The following is a 17936-nucleotide window of genomic DNA, read 5'->3' as shown; positions in this document are numbered from 1 at the left end:
CTATTCGCGGAAAAAAAAGCTTGCTTGCCAAGTCTCAAACAATGTTGCATACAAGTTCGATAGAATGTATACACACGAAACTAACTCAGAGAGTAAGTCACTTTTACTCAGTTATGAGTAACTGTTACTCATTCGAATGGAGAAATTTAAAACAGCGTAGGTCACTCAGAGCATGAGTAATCTACGCTTTTATAAATGTGTTCATACGAATTAGTAAAAGTGACTAACTCTCTGAGTAAGATTCGTCTTCAGTGTAGAACCGTGAAAGTGGACCAATGCCAGCGCTGTGGTAGGGGATTCACGCAACTAATAATATTAAAATTGATCGATCAATCCATGCACGACGATTGCAGAAAAAGAGTTACGTCTGTTTGTCTGTGGTTATATTTCAGACAAAGTTGAAACACAGGTTTAAAAAAAATAAAGAAAAAACACCAAATATGAATGTAAATAGAGGTTGGTTAACAGATATATAGGGTGAAGTACCTGTGAGGATTACATATTACACACAGAAAAAATCTGAATTTTACTGGTGATGTAAACATCCATGCATGTAAACACGCAATCTAGAAACTTGCAGGAAATGTTGCTTACAAAGATGGACAGCTGCATACGAACATTTCATGGTATGTCTCATAAATTTACACGATCTATAATGTAAACTTGTATGATACATATCGCTCCTATTATGTGCATAATAGTAACGGAAATGCACACTACTTCTTCCAACTGTGCATATCAATTTGTCCGGTTTCTAAATACGTTCCAAATGTGAACAAATGCCTGCCGTTCAACTATTGTTTATTTGTGCACTAGCACAAGTATGGCAAACGAGCTCTCTAAGCCTATCTCTGACGAACCTAATATTTCAAGGTTCAGCAAGCATAATGAGGAAGTCAAGAAATTGTTTAATATGAAAGAGCTGCAACAAATTTAAAGGATTCACAACTGGTGCAAGCTTACAAAGTTTACAAATTTACAATTGTCGAGTACAGACGGTATAGAAAACACCGATTGAATAAGACAAATCCAGCAGAGTCAAACCAACTATCATAATATGGAGCCAATTGCACAAACGATGCGATAAATGGGAAGTATTGCAATGATTTTGAATTGTTCCGAAAAGCTGTTTTGGAGATTTTGGTTTCAATCTAAACATGAAAACTTACCTAACATAAATTGTATAGCATTATTTTAAAAACCTTCTGACAGCCACATCACAGAATCGGTTCATACGGTGAAACATTACATATTATGTCAATGTTTTATACAAATCTCTTAAAGTATCTTACATTTCCCGGCTGAGTGATACCTTTTACGACACCGTTCACCAGTCTGTGTTTTGCTTACTATACCGTTTGATCTGTGGATGTTTTCAAAGAGATTCTAATTGAGATATGTTATGTTTCTAAATTCGGCTTGGCAATACAATTAGGAAATTTCTCAACGATCTCATGGACTTCAAAGATTTTTTTACACGACCTTGTGGACTCAAACTATTTTAAGTTACATCACTCTAATGCAGCAGCAGTAAATAGAGTAAGATTGAAAATTTAAAACAAACATCTCTGGCTAGATTCAAATACTCTTTGTATGATTTATGACAACCACCTTATAGAGGAAACAACATGAATGTAAACCAAGTTGTACCACATTGATATGACTCTACCATAAATCTCACATTCAAAATAAATGAAAGAATCAACACTCTAGCAGCGGTAGCTTTTTGAATCGAAAGCCGAAAAAAATGGATGGAACAGAAATGTGCATAAATATAAATACAACACAAGACACGTCCAAACAAAAACCCCCAGACGGCAGCAGCATATCGGGCGGGTGTGTAAAGTGGCATGAAATCGTCTGCGGTGGCGGCCATCATCCGCTCGCACGCGCTTCCACCATGCATCCACTGCTACGGCAACCGACCAACCGACATCGTTGGCTGAATGCTTTTAAAAATCGATAATCCGAAGAAAACAGTAGCGCCTCCGGCCTCCCCTATCAAGCCAAATTTTCACGGCCCGGTACCGTTCGTACGTACATATGAATGTAGTACCAAAATATTTATGTTCATACATATTCCTTCCACGTACACGTCCCGACGCCACCGTCAAATCGTAAGGTTCTTCACTACACGGAGAATTGTCCGACTCCTCCATCCAGACTCCCTTTCCAATAAGTTTGGCTACTGCTGGCGGCTGCTGGTACCGTACATGACGCGTTGTTGATCGACGTAGAACGAAAAGCCCCCATTCCATCGTCATGATCGGTTCAAAATTGTTTATATGTATAATTTATTTATTTATTCACAAAAATTATACGAATCACAGAACTCACTTCACGGAGTGTCACGTGACGACTTTGGAAAATGAGGAGAAGGTGTATAGAATTTATGGAAGACATCGTCCATAAGTTACAGACACCTTGAGAAAAGGAAAGTATGTATAATATGCCCAAATTATCCCTGCAACTATAACGTATTATGGAGCCAACACACGCTGCAATCTGATTGGACCACTGCTATGGTATGAACATAGAATGTACAGTTGTGTTGTATGGTTTATTGTACAAACAGATTTCAGTATGTATTGGCCCCATTCATCATGTACAGTACCTGACAACTCATTTTTTTTTCTTTTCAAGAAATTTCAAAGAGCAGTAACTATTCTGGATGTACATGACATTTCTGAAATCTTGGCTGAAGATTGGTCAAGTATCCAAAACCTATCGGTATAATGTTGAACTTGATTGACAGAATCTGAATAAGATTGAGCAATTTTAGTAAAAAGTCTCTTTTCGGTATATCCATTATGAAACTGCAACTTCTTGAAGTACGATAAACCAATGAGCTAATATTGTAGTCAATTGTAGTCAAAACATTGCTTGTAGTCCAAACATTGAATTTTTTTAAGTGTTCTGCCAAATTGAGATGATATACTTTTGTCCGCAGAGTGAAAAACAAGAACGGGCAAAAGAGCCTTTTTTTTTTGAAACATTTAGAGAGTGGTCATCTTACCTAAATACACGAGTCTGGACTGGAGTATGAATGATAGCCTGCTGAAAATATGAACTTTTGCCTAAATGTAATTGCAATATACTAACAACAAGCCCATATGAATTCAAAAATGAATATCTCAACAATACTAACATGAATTGTGGTGCTGTGTTCAGCAAAGTTGTTTCTTATTGTGGAAGCTATATGTGCTAAAATTCTGAGCTTTATCAAGTATGCTGAACCAGTTCTATGCATGAAAGAGTGAAGGAATGGTATTTCTCCATACATTTTAACCAAAACCCCCATATGAACTTTAAACCAAAAGCAAAAGCTCGGTACACCCGAATGAGCTGAAATTTTCAGAGAATGATGTTCTCACCTAATGGCACAAATCTGCGGGTTAGCCCGTTGAAAACAATGATAAAAAATGCTTCCATATAAATGTGGGCAAATCTAATGTCTAACTTCCTAGATTTTTTAAAAAGCTGGACAAGAATCGAAATTTTAAGTAAATCCCGTATGCGTGATAATGTTTGTACCATCGTACAAATAAGGTTCCCGTTTCAATGGTCAATGCCTTGGTTTTCTTTGCATGCACGTAACCTATAGCTCATACCGTAGTAGGCTGTGTATAAAAGAAAATGATTTCCTTAGTTTGACAGTTGCACCATGACGAAGTGGCAGCGTATTCGTGGTTTGTCCCACGTGCAAATGTCGCAAAGGTGGCCACAGGTCGTCCGAGGGTTATCGCTGCTATCAAAAGGAAGATTCGGGTGAATCCAGTGCGTTCATTAAGGAAATGGCAAAGGAACACGGGATCAGTGACTTCACGGCACGGAAGATCGTAAAGGAAGATTGCGGGGCAAAGTCGAGGGCACGGAAAAAAAACTCACATGATTACCAACCGCATCCGGGAGCTACGAGTCGAACGATGCAAGAAAATCTTGAACTTCCTTAAGCGAAAAAATCCGGTAATCCTGTTCACCGACGAGAGCATGTTTACCGTCGATCGCGTATCAAATTCCAGAACCGACCGGTATATTAGTTCTCTTCCGGTAAAAGACGTGGCTGACGAGCACAATAACGTGTATCTGAGCAAGAATCCTGCTAGCGTTATGGTGTTTGGATTGGTGGCTTCCGGACCCGGTGTTCATTCCAGAAGGCAACAAGGTCAACACGGAGGTCTACATCGGGATTTTAAATAAGTATGTTCTTCCGTGGATCAAAGAACAGTACTGTCCGAAGCCAAATGTTGTATTTCAACAAGATGGGGCTCCGTGCCACACCTCGAACCGCACTCAGAAGTGGTTGCAGGAACATTTTCCGTTCGGGGCGAAGGATATGTGGCCGCCATCCAGCCCCGATCTTAATCCGCTGAATTACTCAATATGGCGCGTCATGAAGGCCAAGGCCTGTTCTAAACGCCACCCGAGTACAGCAAGCCTCAGACAAACATTGACCCGTACCTGGAGAGAAATGGATCCAGACTACATTATTAGAACCTGCCATGCATTCCGGAAGCGTGTGGAGGCCGTAATTGCAGCAAGTGGAAACTCGATCGATGATTAACATAGTTTAAGACTCTGAGAAACATCCCCCTTTTGAATAAATAAAAAAAAACTCCAAAACGAAATTTTTGTATTTTTTTTAAATTTTGACATTACATTATCAAACATTATCACGCATACGGTACACAAAAGGAAGAGAGATATTTCCAATTTTTGAACACTACTAGATTCCTAAATGGCAAAAAAAAATATATTGCTAACTGAAATTTTATATTGTCGATGGATTCATTATTCTTTTAAAGATAAGCTTTAAGTTATGTAATTGGTATTTTTTTAGCCATCCTTTTTAACATGAGCAGTTCTTTAGAGTTTTGATGATCTTATTATTTTTTGCACAGTAACTGCAGATTGTCATAAAATTAAGACAAACCAGAATTTAAAATAATATGATATTTTTCCTTCTTTCAATCATGAGCAGTTCTTTGAAGTTTTGTTGCTCGGCATTCGGCCAAACGACCCATTCGGCCAAACGGCTTTCTTCCAAATGACCCGGAACCCAAAAAACATTATTTTAAAACCATGAATAGAGATGTCAAACGGCTTGTTTTGGTGCAAAAATTCAATTGATGCATTTCATGTCTATGATGAAAAAGCTGTCACACGGCATATTTTGGAGTAGAAATTAAATTTTCCCCAGCTTCATTCCCCCGGGGGCATACTGGTTTTTGCAAGACCGGCTAATGTGATGAATGATATATTTCAAGTCTATAGAAAGCCTATTCTTGAAGAGCTGTCGACAGGCATGTTTTGGTGTAAAAATACATTTGTCCCCTGATACAAGTTTCCCGGGGGCATCTCGATGGTTCCGAAAGCGGCCAACATGATCAATGATTCACTTCAAGTCTACACTATTGATGAAAATCCTTGAAGCTGTTGGATGACATATTTTAGTGAAAAAATAAATAAGACCGCATTCAGAACCCTCCATCAGAACCGATTTCAGGGAAATATCTCGGTTAATTCTAGGCAGATTTTACTTCTTTCTTTCTATTTATTTACTAAACAAATAGATTATTTACCCGTATCCTAAAAAAATGTTATTTCGTGGCTACACCATAATCTTATCTTATCTTTCTTTATTAAAGAGACTTTCAGCAATCGGCTGGGCTACACTATAAAATTGTATTAGCTCTCCTGTCGAATGCTTTTGGAATAATTAAAAAATTTACAATATTGGGCGAAGTTACGACACTCCAAAGATGACCAAAAATTAGCCTATCCTAGGATTTTTTTAGTATCCCCTGTACGACCTTACATAAAAAAAAACCTGATTAATCCACCTACTGATTGCAAGTGCCTTTCTCGCATTATATTAAAAAGTTTCATTTCATATTCTGATCTCTATTGCAGGGGCACTAGAAACATGCATGAATGTTAAGGTTCAATTTACTTGGATACATTTTTAAAAAATTAAAAAGCAGTTTTTTTCGACGCATTATTTTAGATTGCAAAAAGCTCGCGTCATTTTGTTTAAAATATCAAAAGGAATCGAATAGTGCGAGCTTTTTGCAATCTGAAATAATGCGTCGGAAAAAACTGCTTTTGAAATTTTCCAAAACGCATCAAAGTAAATTGAACCTTAAACACTTCATATCAGGTTATGTTAGGATACCGTTATTAGGGAGACTTTCAACCAGAAGCTGGTACTCAATATCAGCTCCCCAGGGGTAGCCAAAGCTGTGTAGAGGATTTAATAAATAAGTAAATTAGTATCTCATATCATCTTTTCCAAACTTGTGGACACTCAATTCCGTTTTTATGCGATTTATTTTCGTCCGTCGATAAGTGGCAACCAACTTTATTAAAAAAACATATTCAAAAATGAGTAAACGGTTCTCATAGTTGAGTAAATGGAACTCAAAATATTGTTTTGTTTAGGTGTTGAAATTGCAGCAATATGATTTTAAAATCCCGAGGTCACGTACGTAAAGGTAATATAATGCGAGAAAGTCACTTATCACTTGACATACCTTCGGAACCACATATCCGATTGATATGAAATTCAATAAGGTTCTATAGAAGATAGTTACAAACAACATGGAATCGGTTCAGCCATCGTTGAGAAAAGTAAATGTATATTGCTGTTTTACTAAAAAAAAACACCTTTTTTCAGGTCAGAACCAGTTAGTTTCGGAATGAAAGATTGATAAGGTTTTACGTGATTCCAAATTGGGTCAGCCAATGCCGAAAAAAGTTAGTAAATAACATACATGCACATAAACAGACAGACAAATATTTTTCGATCTCGATGAACTGCGTCAGTCGATTTTAAATCGTTCCAGCAAAAGCATTTTAAGATCGTGGTAATTTGTTTTTCCGATGATCAGAGTTGGATTTTTTTTCCGTCAATAGAACTTCCAGAAATATTCAAGGTGAAAAATTTAAAAAATTTAAAAAAAATCTAAGGAACTGTATTTTGTGTTTAGAAAACGATACTGAAGGCTAAGAACATGTGCTTAGATGGAAAAAATTTTACGAAAATTATGAGAAAAATTTCTGCCTACCTATGGGAATCGAATTCACACTTCACAGTACGCTAGGCGGGCGTTCTTTGACTATACTACAGACTCGTACTACCATCAGTCTAATTCCGAAGCTGTAATGCGATTGAAACTGCATTTCAAAACAAAATAGAATATTCTGGCATTTGAAGCATTTACAAAACTCATAAAATTGAAGATATTTTCAAAAGTAAGGCACTTTGAAGAATTTTCTTGCTTATTTTGAGCAGAATTTCTAAGGAATTCAGAGGAGAATTGAAAAACAATTCGAAGGAAAATTACATTAGATTATAAAATAAATTCCACGGGAATTTCACGCGATATGCTGGTATATTCTAAAAAGAATTTCAAGGACGAAGGAGAATTCTAAATGAGAACTCAATGATTAGTACAAATCAAAGTGTATTTTAACGAGAATTTCTCCAGCAATCCGAATAGAATCCATTTTACGCAATTCGCAACAAATTTCTTTCCTCTGTCTTTATCCTTTCTCTGAACAGTAGTTGCAGTTGACAATGACAGTATACTTATTCTAGACAAATTAAGATAAAATACTCTTAAAATTGCACTTATTTCTAAACCGGGAGACATTGAAGTCAAATACATTGTAGCATCTGTTAAAGCTGCGACACATCCTCCGCATGGGCTTATTCCATCCGTAGTTGGTTCGTGAGAGGCGGTTGTGCAGGAAAGCATGCGTTCGTTTCAGTTTGAATAATCTCACAATTTTTGTTTTACGAATTTAACTAAATAAAATAAAATCCCAATAAAGGAAAAATCTTTGGAAATCCTAAAGATTCCTTCACAGCAGTTCAGAGCAGATTTTCACAGAAATCCTGAGAAAAATTCGAGTTTTAAGAGAATCAAATAAGAATTATACGCGTATTTTGAATTTAAGACCAGTTTTGAAAATAAACTCATGGAATTTTCCTTGAAAACTATTATGAATTATGTGAAGAAAATTTCTGAGATCATGTCCAAGAGAATCGTGAGGTGAATTTCAAGTGAATTTGGGAAAATACTTCCCAGGTAACCATAGGCACGTTATTTCGTCTTTATTGCTAAATACGACCCTCATTAGAACTTACAGACACTGGTATAGCCGTTTTTAGCTGTATATAGCCAAAAAGACGAAATAAGGAAAAACTGTGGAGAATTTTAGAAAAATTAAAAAAAAAATCTGATGAAGTGCGCTGTAGACTCTGCCCGAGAACGGTTGGTTTTAATTTCGCTGTCACAAATTTTGTGTTTTCCGCGTGCTTTTGCATTTGGTACTACGCGTGCTTTTGCATTTGGTACTAATGCAAAAAGAAATTCGTTTTCATTAATGTGAATAAATGAAGATTCTGAACATTATTGTGAAAACTCCCGAACAAGAACTTGGTATAAATAGAATTGTTGCTGTAGCGTCATGCTAGCTGGTTTGTGCTTCGGTGGGTTTTTCTTTTCGCGTGTTTGGTCCTACGCCTCCGCTTCCAGAAGAAAAGTTTTCGTTTACGTTTATGGTGTTGGTGTTCTGCCCCCCCGATCACGGGGAAGATAGGTTAAACTAGAGCCTGAAGAAAAACTCCCAAATATGCTTTTCCCAAACATATCGACCCGCATGTTAATCAAAAACACTGTTCCACTATTACTAAATACGCACTGGATTTGAAAACATCATGTTTTTTTTTTAAATCTGGAAGTGTGCTGCACACTTAAACAGAGACCCTGAGTTCGGTAAAAAAAATTACCGTCTTAGATCGGTAATCCTAAAAATTACAGATGCTTCGGTATTTTCTCGCTCTATTGCTGAAAACTGTAAATTTCACCGAATTTCGGTGATTTCATTTCAATTCAACGAAGACGGTAAAAAAAAATTACCGGCAGATTTGTAAATCAGCTTCATCACTGACTTCAGTGAAATATTTTACTGAAGTTTCGGTAAACAAACCGTTCCATTACCGAGTTCGGTAGTTTTCACAGCGAAAAACGTCAAATTCACCATAATGTGATTTTTGACCTTCTTAAAAAAAATTGCAAGTTGAAACTTGTGAAAAATAAAAAGTTCAATTATGGAGGCTGTTATGGACCAGCTGCAACACCAAGATGAGCGAATCGTAGATATTTTCCGTAAGTAATGATATTTCGTTATCTAAATAAATACCCATTGTTAAAGATGGCCGATGCTGTTGCTTGTTTTTTCATCAATGACCACATAAAAAAGAAAGATTTTATACCGGCAAACACAATTTTTGATTGTACATATCAGAAATGTGATGCAAGATATAGAAACTTCTATTCTTTAAAACGCCATATCATTGAAAAGCATCCACTTGAAAGCTTTGTTCCAGCCGGAAGTACCACGAAGGGAAACGATCCACTCGGGGAAACCATTTTCATCGGTCATGAAATGCCTACTCAATGCGATGAAGCAAGTTCTACCCGTGAATCAGAGACATCATTGAATGAACTCAAAAAAATTATTCATCTGAATATTTGTATTTAATTTGTATAATTGATAAAACCCGAAAAACACCTTATATTATAATAAAGCAAATTAAATTTAAGTCGGTAGACTTTTTAAAAAAATGCAGATCTTTCGGTAATTTTCATTTTCCATATCGACTCCAAAATTACAGTTCTCCGGTAAATCCAATTACAAATCAAGCTTGTTTTTTCGGTAAACGTTACCGATCGTTCGGTAAATTTGACAGCTAATTTTGCTGATTCAGTTTACAGATCTTTCGGTAATGTTCTCGATTACCGAACACATTACCGACCGTTCAGCTGTTGAGAATTCGGTAAATGAATTACCGAAGTCGGTAATTTTTTCTAAGTGTGGGGGAAACCATTTTCATCGGTCATGAAATGCCTACTCAATGCGATGAAGCAAGTTCTACCCGTGAATAAGAGACATCATTGAATGAACTCAAAAAAATTATTCATCTAAATATTTGTATTTAATTTGTATAATTGATAAAACCCGAAAAACACCTTATATTATATTAAAGCAAATTAAATTTAAGTCGGTAGACTTTTTAAAAAAATGCAGATCTTTCGGTAATTTTCATTTTCCATATCGACTCCAAAATTACAGTTCTCCGGTAAATCCAATTACAAATCAAGCTTGTTTTTTCGGTAAACGTTACCGATCGTTCGGTAAATTTGACAGCTAATTTTGCTGATTCAGTTTACATATCTTTCGGTAATGTTCTCGATTACCGAACACATTACCGACCGTTCAGCTGTTGAGAATTCGGTAAATGAATTACCGAAGTCGGTAATTTTTTCTAAGTTTGTAGTCTTCTATGTGTGTCCTTATCTTTTGTTCGTTGTTCTCTAGTTTGAAGTAGTTAAAAGAAGGATTTTTGCAAATTAATCCGATGTTGACTGATAAAGAGGTGCTCCGTTAGAGGGTGCTGTTGATCTTCGAATGATATAAATAGCAGAACCTTTCATTAAGAATCAGAACCTTTCAATACTTCTTGCGTAACATTTCGTAAGGGCATATCATCTTTAGTATACAAAAGTAATGTACTTTTCGAGTGAGTAGTGATGTAGTAACACGACACACACTAAACTAAGGACATGGAATATAGGGGAAATCAATGTAATGTCGGCCTAAATGCCCCTAATTTGGCCCATACATAAATTCAGCAATCGACTAAATTTTCAATCGCGACAAAAAATATCCATAAGTACCATCCCAATGACGCGTTCATCTAGATAAAATTGATAAATAGCTAATTTTTAGCGATGGACCCAATCTTAGATCCATAGGCCAACATTAGAGCCATTTCCCCTACAACAATAGATCAAATTACTGGTCGCAATAGACTCCGAAAAGATAAAAAAAAATTAAAGGGTTGTGTCCTAGACACGACCGCAGTATGACGTAGAACCTATCTATCTATCTCTATCTATGATCCGGAGTGACAAAGCATACTTTCTAAGCCCCACAACGGACAGGATTTCCCGCCATTTTATTATAAATGGGGGCGGGGCAGAACGTTTCTTTTGTGCAGAATATGGAAAAAAGGATGGACTTTGGATGTTAATATAATTTCATGTATAGAGGTACCTGATATGTTTTACAGTCAGTTGTGTGTAATTCAACAACATAATATTATCGAATATATCTATCAAGCAATTTTTTTTTCTCTTAAATTTGAAAGTTGTGGTGCGGGAAGAAATTAAGGGAAAAACTTCTGTTTTTACTAATAATTGTGGTTTGTTTAAAATTTATTTCTCGGAAAAAAGTGATCGTCAAAGTCCATGTCTTTTTCGGGTTATTGTTGAGGGGGGGGGGAGAGGTAGTTAAGGGGGAGGGGGTTTTCATGCACGTTTTTTCAAGTCTTATTCCTCATTGTGGTGGACACGCCATGATCCACCTTTAGCCGCTCACTTAGTCCTGCTTGCTGCAGGACCTAGTGCCACGCCGTCCGAAGCGGTAATGAGCAGAGGCAGGAGAGCAGCGCTGTTTTATATCTTTTCAGGTTCAAGCAGAATGATGTGCAACCAAGTGGTATTCGTTTATGATGACTGGGTTTGGGAAAAAGGCTTATTTCATGAAAACAGTGACAAAATTATCATTTGTACATTTTCAAAAGTTCAATTACAGAAAAATTCGAAAAATATTTATTTCAGCAGGTTTTTAATGTAATATCCTATCGATTGGCGTATTTGGATTTAAATTTCATCTATAAATGACAAAGTTACAAGCGTTCAAAACCTAACACTCCTTCACCACACATATTTTTTGATTTGCACGTTGCACCCCAGTATAGTCGACAAAGACGTAGTTCTACGTCAAAAACAAAAATTCCGGTAAAAGTCCCTTATGCACTATAATGAAGATCTACGGCTACCATGAAGCTTGGAATTCCTAACCCTATATTTTGAAAAGCATGTTTAGTGGGCAATTAACGGATTTTTTGATTAGTTGCGTTATATCCGAAAGCATTTTTATTTTTTTATTTTTCGTCAATTATGTTTATAGACCGTTTTTGTTACACTAGACCTAACAAATGTTACAAAAGGTTGACTAAACCCCATCCTACCATGTTTATGTAATCATCGTTTATCCAAGCAAACAATTAATCATTTCGTCAAGCTTCTGCATTCATGTTCCATCAGATGTCACAGCTGTTGTTTGCGGTGACATCTATCGGAAACTACACACAATCTGTTTTCCTATTATTGTTCACAGAGGACACTGCAGTGCAAAACATGTATGGTACCTCTATATATGCATTTAGGTTAATATTCGAAGTCCCTCCTTTTTTACACATTCTCCACACAAAATAGCTCACCCCTCACAGAATTTCACGCCAAATTTTATGTATGGGGCGGGGCGTAAAGTATCTTTTTTGCAGAATATGTAAAAAAGGAGGGACTTCAAATGTTAAAGCAAATGCATATATAGAGGTACCAGACATGTTTTGTAGTGACAGGTACTCTATTTTATAATCTGTGAAAGGGAAATCACAAATCGAGTGTCAACAGAATACATGGCATGTTGAGAGATTGAGGTCGTGAGAGCAAATTTTCTCTCTAAAATTTGAATTTTTTGGCTCTCTGGGAACTGGTAGTAAAGCAGGTAAAACTGTATGGGAAAAATCATTTTTAATTAATTGTAGCTTGTTGAACAATAATTTCCGGGGAAAAACTAAACGACAAAGTCCCCGATTAATTTATTTAGGTTGTCGTTCACTTTTTTTCACCTGAATATGCACCGAAAGCGAATTATTCCCACTTCTCTCAATTTTTATATGGGGATTTTTATCACTTCCTACCAGCGGAACGGCGCCATCTCTGTGGAAAATGGTCGAACAAAATGATTAATTTTTAATTTGCATGATCATAATCGAGGAAACCATAAAAGATACAGGCTTGCTAATAAAAATCGATGATCATGTAGCTTCGTATTCCGCCTGGAAACCCTATACGCAGTCCATTCCACCTTCCCGGGCCACCTCCTGACCCATTAAGTTTTTGATGTAACAAGATTCTGACAGGCCACAACTTCATACTATAGTTTGCCGTTTGCACGAAGGAAGTCTAATAGTCTATAAACACCCGAGAACAACAAAAGGAGAAAGGCACATAAACAGTGAGTAAAACAAGAACGAACGCGGAGAAGATCAGCTTGGAAACCGGTTGTTTGGTTAAAAAATCGTCCGCCGCGTAAACCGGTTCCTACCGTTGCTATTCGAACGACGACGACGGGCTCCTTCTTGAGTGCACCGGGGTACGTCGTCGGTGCATCACGGGAGAGAAAAACAAAAACGCATTTAGCGCATCCGCAAATTTCGCTTCAACCAGGACCGAGCAAACTCCGGCATGACGCGACGTGCGCCACTGTCAAGTGCTCTGACAGCTGTTTCATATCGGTGCACATATTGGCGGAAGGCGCACACGAACCCACAAATGCAAGTGCATTCCAGCATACCTGTCCATCAAATGTTATTATTTAGAGGTGGTAAATAGGAGAACTGGTTGGGTCAGTAGCTATGGGAATAAACTGAAGGCGCTTACCTTTTGAGCTTTGCACATCGCCGTGATCGATTGCAAGTCGTGGGACTGATGACGGTTGTCGGTCATGCATTGATTGCAGATGGGCAGCTTACATCCCATGCAGTACATAGCGAGTGGTTCGTTGTGTTCACCGCAAATGGATTCTCGAAGTTGAGAGGCGCCACGTGGCTTCGTAAGTGTGTGCTTAGCCAATGGTCCACGTGCCGGATGACAAAGTTCACGGCAACCATCGCAGTAGCGTATTTCACACTGCTCGCAAACAACCGAAGCTACTTTTGGTGGTTCAGTTTCGCACATTTGACATCTCAAGGCTTCACGTTCACAGAAGCGATCCACAATGGACTCCATCGCCCGATATAGCGGCAAATTTCTGGCACCAAGCTCGTCGAAGAAAACGATCTTACGACAAATGGGACAAGCGAGCGAGAACACCGATCCCGATCCAGACGGTGGGAACAGTAGACCTTGCAGATTCGGTGTGCCTGCGTATGATCCTGGTCGTGAAGTACAACAGATAACTCCTGAATCAGCTTCGCTCAAAATACTAACTTTGTCGGCTTGATCCTGATCTGACGAAACGCTTTCGGTGGCACTAGAGCTACCAGTACTAACGGATGATGCTGACGACTGTGAGTGCTGTTGATGCAAATGAACTGCCGGATTGTGATGGACTTGGTTTGCTGTTGTCTGGATGTCCAGGGCACACGCTAAACAAAGCGCATGGTAGCACGGCAACAGCACCGGACCAGAGAAAAGTTGCTTACAAACAGGACAACGTAGTTCTTCCTCCATGCTAGAATCCTTTTGAACAAGCTTTCGAGCAAATTTTAATCAATTCACACATTCAACTATTTTTCGGTCACTAAACCATTTAACAACTTTTTCCGTTTCACTTTATCCTCGGATCCAATTTATATGCAAATCATCTCACACTTTGAACAACTTGGGTCTTCCTTCCTTACTCCCGGTTCTTCTTCCCAAAATTAATCTCTACAGCATAACACCAGGAAACACCCTCATACGTACAAGCCAGAAAGCTTTTTCATCTCTCGCTTAATTTTCCCAGCGTTGAAAATTTTATCGATTTCCTCTTCACGTAACTTTCCACGGTTCACCTTCTAGCCAACACCGAGAAGAACACTCTGCACTTTAGCCGCTCTTCGCTCTGTTCAACACTTTTTATTTATTATTTATCGCTTCAAGCCTCTTCCACTGACGGTTTTCAATAACCAACTACATTAATCACTATTCAAACTGATTTCTGCTGCTTAATCAATTTATTATCACTGCCCCATTCACTGTGCGGCGTGCCACATTCATCAATTATAATCGATTTGTAATGCTTCCAATTAATCTTATCTTTATTCATTCATAACTTCACTGATTTCTGTCACACTCGCGGTCTCCTTTTCTCTCCAAGATCCAAGATGTTACCCGCACGGTGTCTTATGTTCCACTGATAAAACTCAAACTAAGCATTCATTCACCTCATCCCAATTGGCAGAAAAACATCCCAAACTATTCATTCAGCATTGGCTAAGCCTCAAAGGACCTTTTTTCCTCTTCAGGAGGAGGCATGCACCCCTCCAGCCACCACAATACCTAGTCACTGTGATAAGGAAGTCGACCAAAATTCAACCAGGACCGCCAACCACTCGCGACCAAATCTCTCACGATACTGGTGGAAAAGTGGTCGCAGCAGGCCATGCAGATTGCATGACGATGAACACATAGGGTGTGTGTAGTTAGTGTAGATTCACGCTCATTCGGAGAAGAAAAACTTAGAGAAAGAGAGCGGCTCCGTTGAATTTATTGTGAAAATGACTATGACGTAAACAACGTTTATTCAACCTGGCTGTAGATTGATTAATGCCAAGATGTAATTAAAATTGAAAACTGGTTATTTATCTGAATATTGAATGAACTTTTGTCTGATTTGGTAAAAATACCAATAAATCGAAAAGCCTCGTTAAAGTCCTCTATTCAAATTCGGAATTGTTCATGTTTTAACTGAATAAATTCTTTTGAAATAAAATCTCGTTTGTGTTAAGCAAAAAGGTGGTAAACATTAAACATGCCGGTCGGTTCGGTAGGAAAAATAAGTATGTACTAGATACGCTCGCTCATAAACGACTCTATGCTCTCTGCACATTTTCTCTTCTTCGCGTTTTGGAAAAAAAAAACAACAGACTCTCGTGTTCATTTTATGCTCACGACGTTTACCAACTCTCTGGGTTCCTGCACCGCATGCAGCATGCTCAAGCGCATAAATCCATTGATCTGTTGATGCTGTTGCTATACCTACAAAAGTACTGATGCTGATACTGGTGGTTTGAAATGTGTACTACGCTCTTTCAGTGTGGAAGTATTGAGTGCGATGTTTTTCTATAATAAAATCTTTACTATCCCAATAAGGTCGGAACACAATTTGATAATTTTTACTTTTTTCACCCCCCTTTCACCGCCCACTCTTCAAAATTTTCGATGGACATTAGGGGAGAAATTAATAAAATCCTAAAAATAACTCGTTAAATTTCGATCACTTTCATGGATTGTCCTGCCAATTATTTTTCACCAGGTCTGCGTAACGGCCGGGCCGGCCCGATCAAGGATCCAACCCACGGCCTTGATTTGCTCGACCCGCGGTTAGCCTTAAAAACCTACTCGTACTCGACCCGCAGACTGCTCTATCCAGCTCCTGTATCCCGATTCTGAGCTGTTTTCACTTTCATGAAAAACAAGACAAGGCCAGAATTTGTCAAAATTAGTGCGGGCTTCTATGGAAACGTAATACTAAAACGAATAAATGCTCCTTAAACCTTGGAAAACGCTCTTTTACCGCGTAGCTACTCATATTTCCTGACCTGCCCGTGTTTGTTTTAGTCAGAGAGGAGCGAAGCGACGGGCAAGCAGAAGCTTCTTTTACAATCTTCTTAAGAAGCTTCTTCTGGAAGCTTCTTCTAGAAGCTTATCCTGCAAGCTTATCCTGCAAGCTACTTTTAGAATCAACTGAATAACTCTTTATTTGTTCCAAATTCAAAATAAATTACAATTCATTTTAACCTAGGTGCTCCAGTTACTACAGTAACTTACCAGCCTTAATTCCTATGATATATAGGGGAATTTACGTATTCTCGTCAATCTAAGCAGCGTCTGCACTTCTACTAGCATTTTCTCAGCGTCACGCACATATATGAAGTGTCTGTTTGTTTACATTCATCTGCTGCTTGCTTCTCTATCCATTCCAATCGACAGAATTTTTCAAAACGTTTTGAAAGCGTTTTTACAACGCTCCAAACTTCTCAGGTGAGTGTGACTATTGTCGGCAGCCTCTTTTTCTTCGGCAACCTTCCCATTAGAACTGCGTGTTAACCAGCTGTTCTATTATCGGCAACTCGAAATCAACCCCATTTTGTAGTGCGTATGCTTTATTTGAAGAAAAATGTAGCATTACTGGATTGCTCGATCGTTCAAATATAATCAGATTGAAGCTGAAAGGCTAAACAATCGTTTGGACACATTCAGGGAAGTGCGTTGATGGGAAAACATAGTGAAATTGACGTTTAAATTTAGGTTGCCGAAAACAGTCAATGGGTGCCGAAGCCAACATTTACCCTATCTAAGTGTTTTTACATTGTTCCTGTCTTGGCAATTCAGTATTTTAAACAGGTTTTTAAACCTGCATGTCAGTATAACAATTTACATCTTAAAACTAAAACCTAACACTAAATCTTATCTAAGTATAAAGGGAAATAATCATTGCAATTGAGGATTGCAACGATTTTCACCTGAAATTATTAGTTATTGTGTTGGACATTATTTGTTCTAAAGTCTCAACATTCGAAATTCTATGTACCTCGGTAGTACTGTACCAGGGAGGCAGCTTCAAAATCATCTTCAGAACTTTGTTCTGAATCCTTTGAAGTGGCCGGTCTAAAAACTTGTTTAAATATTAGAAGTTTATTCGTCAGGCAAAGTTTGTTACATTTGGCTTGAAACCCTCAATGTGATCTTTAAAAGTTATTTTTGGTTCAAGATATTTCACTTGGTTTGACCAGGAAATTGAAACTCCGTTCATAGTGTCTATGCGACTACTACTAGGTTTCAAAAAGGAAGCTCTAGGCTTATGTGGAAATATTATAAGTTGAGTTTTGGAAGCGTTGGGAGAAATCTTCCATTTTTGTAAATAAAAAGAGAAAATATCTAAACTTTTCTGCAGTCTGCTGCAAATAACACGAAGACTTCTTCCTTCAGCGGAAATGCCTGTGTCATCAGCGAACAATGGGGTAGTTTTATACATATATTTACTTCAAAAATCAAAAGAAAAGTTAATCGATGGAGCCTTGAGTGTAA

General features: G+C 37.9%; 1 protein-coding gene across 4 annotated transcripts in view; it reads right to left on the bottom strand.

The window, feature by feature from the left end:
* Nucleotides 1-15227, bottom strand: part of Trim9 (E3 ubiquitin-protein ligase Trim9) — a 319633-nt gene extending 304406 nt beyond the window's left edge. For all 4 annotated transcript variants that reach the window (XM_065237176.1, XM_065237191.1, XM_065237183.1 and 1 more), the window contains exon 1: nt 13584-15227. In XM_065237176.1, the coding sequence (XP_065093248.1) occupies nt 13584-14375 (792 nt within the window). In that variant the 5' untranslated portion in view covers nt 14376-15227. The remainder of the gene's footprint in view (nt 1-13583) is intronic.
* Nucleotides 15228-17936: the final 2709 nt, after the last annotated feature.

The sequence above is a fragment of the Ochlerotatus camptorhynchus genome, unplaced genomic scaffold (assembly GCF_037179485.1).
Source record: "Ochlerotatus camptorhynchus isolate MF236.1 unplaced genomic scaffold, CSIRO-AGI_Acam_v1.1 ptg000042l, whole genome shotgun sequence".
Lineage (NCBI taxonomy): Eukaryota > Metazoa > Arthropoda > Insecta > Diptera > Culicidae > Ochlerotatus > Ochlerotatus camptorhynchus.
This window is presented reverse-complemented; position numbering and strand designations above follow the sequence as displayed.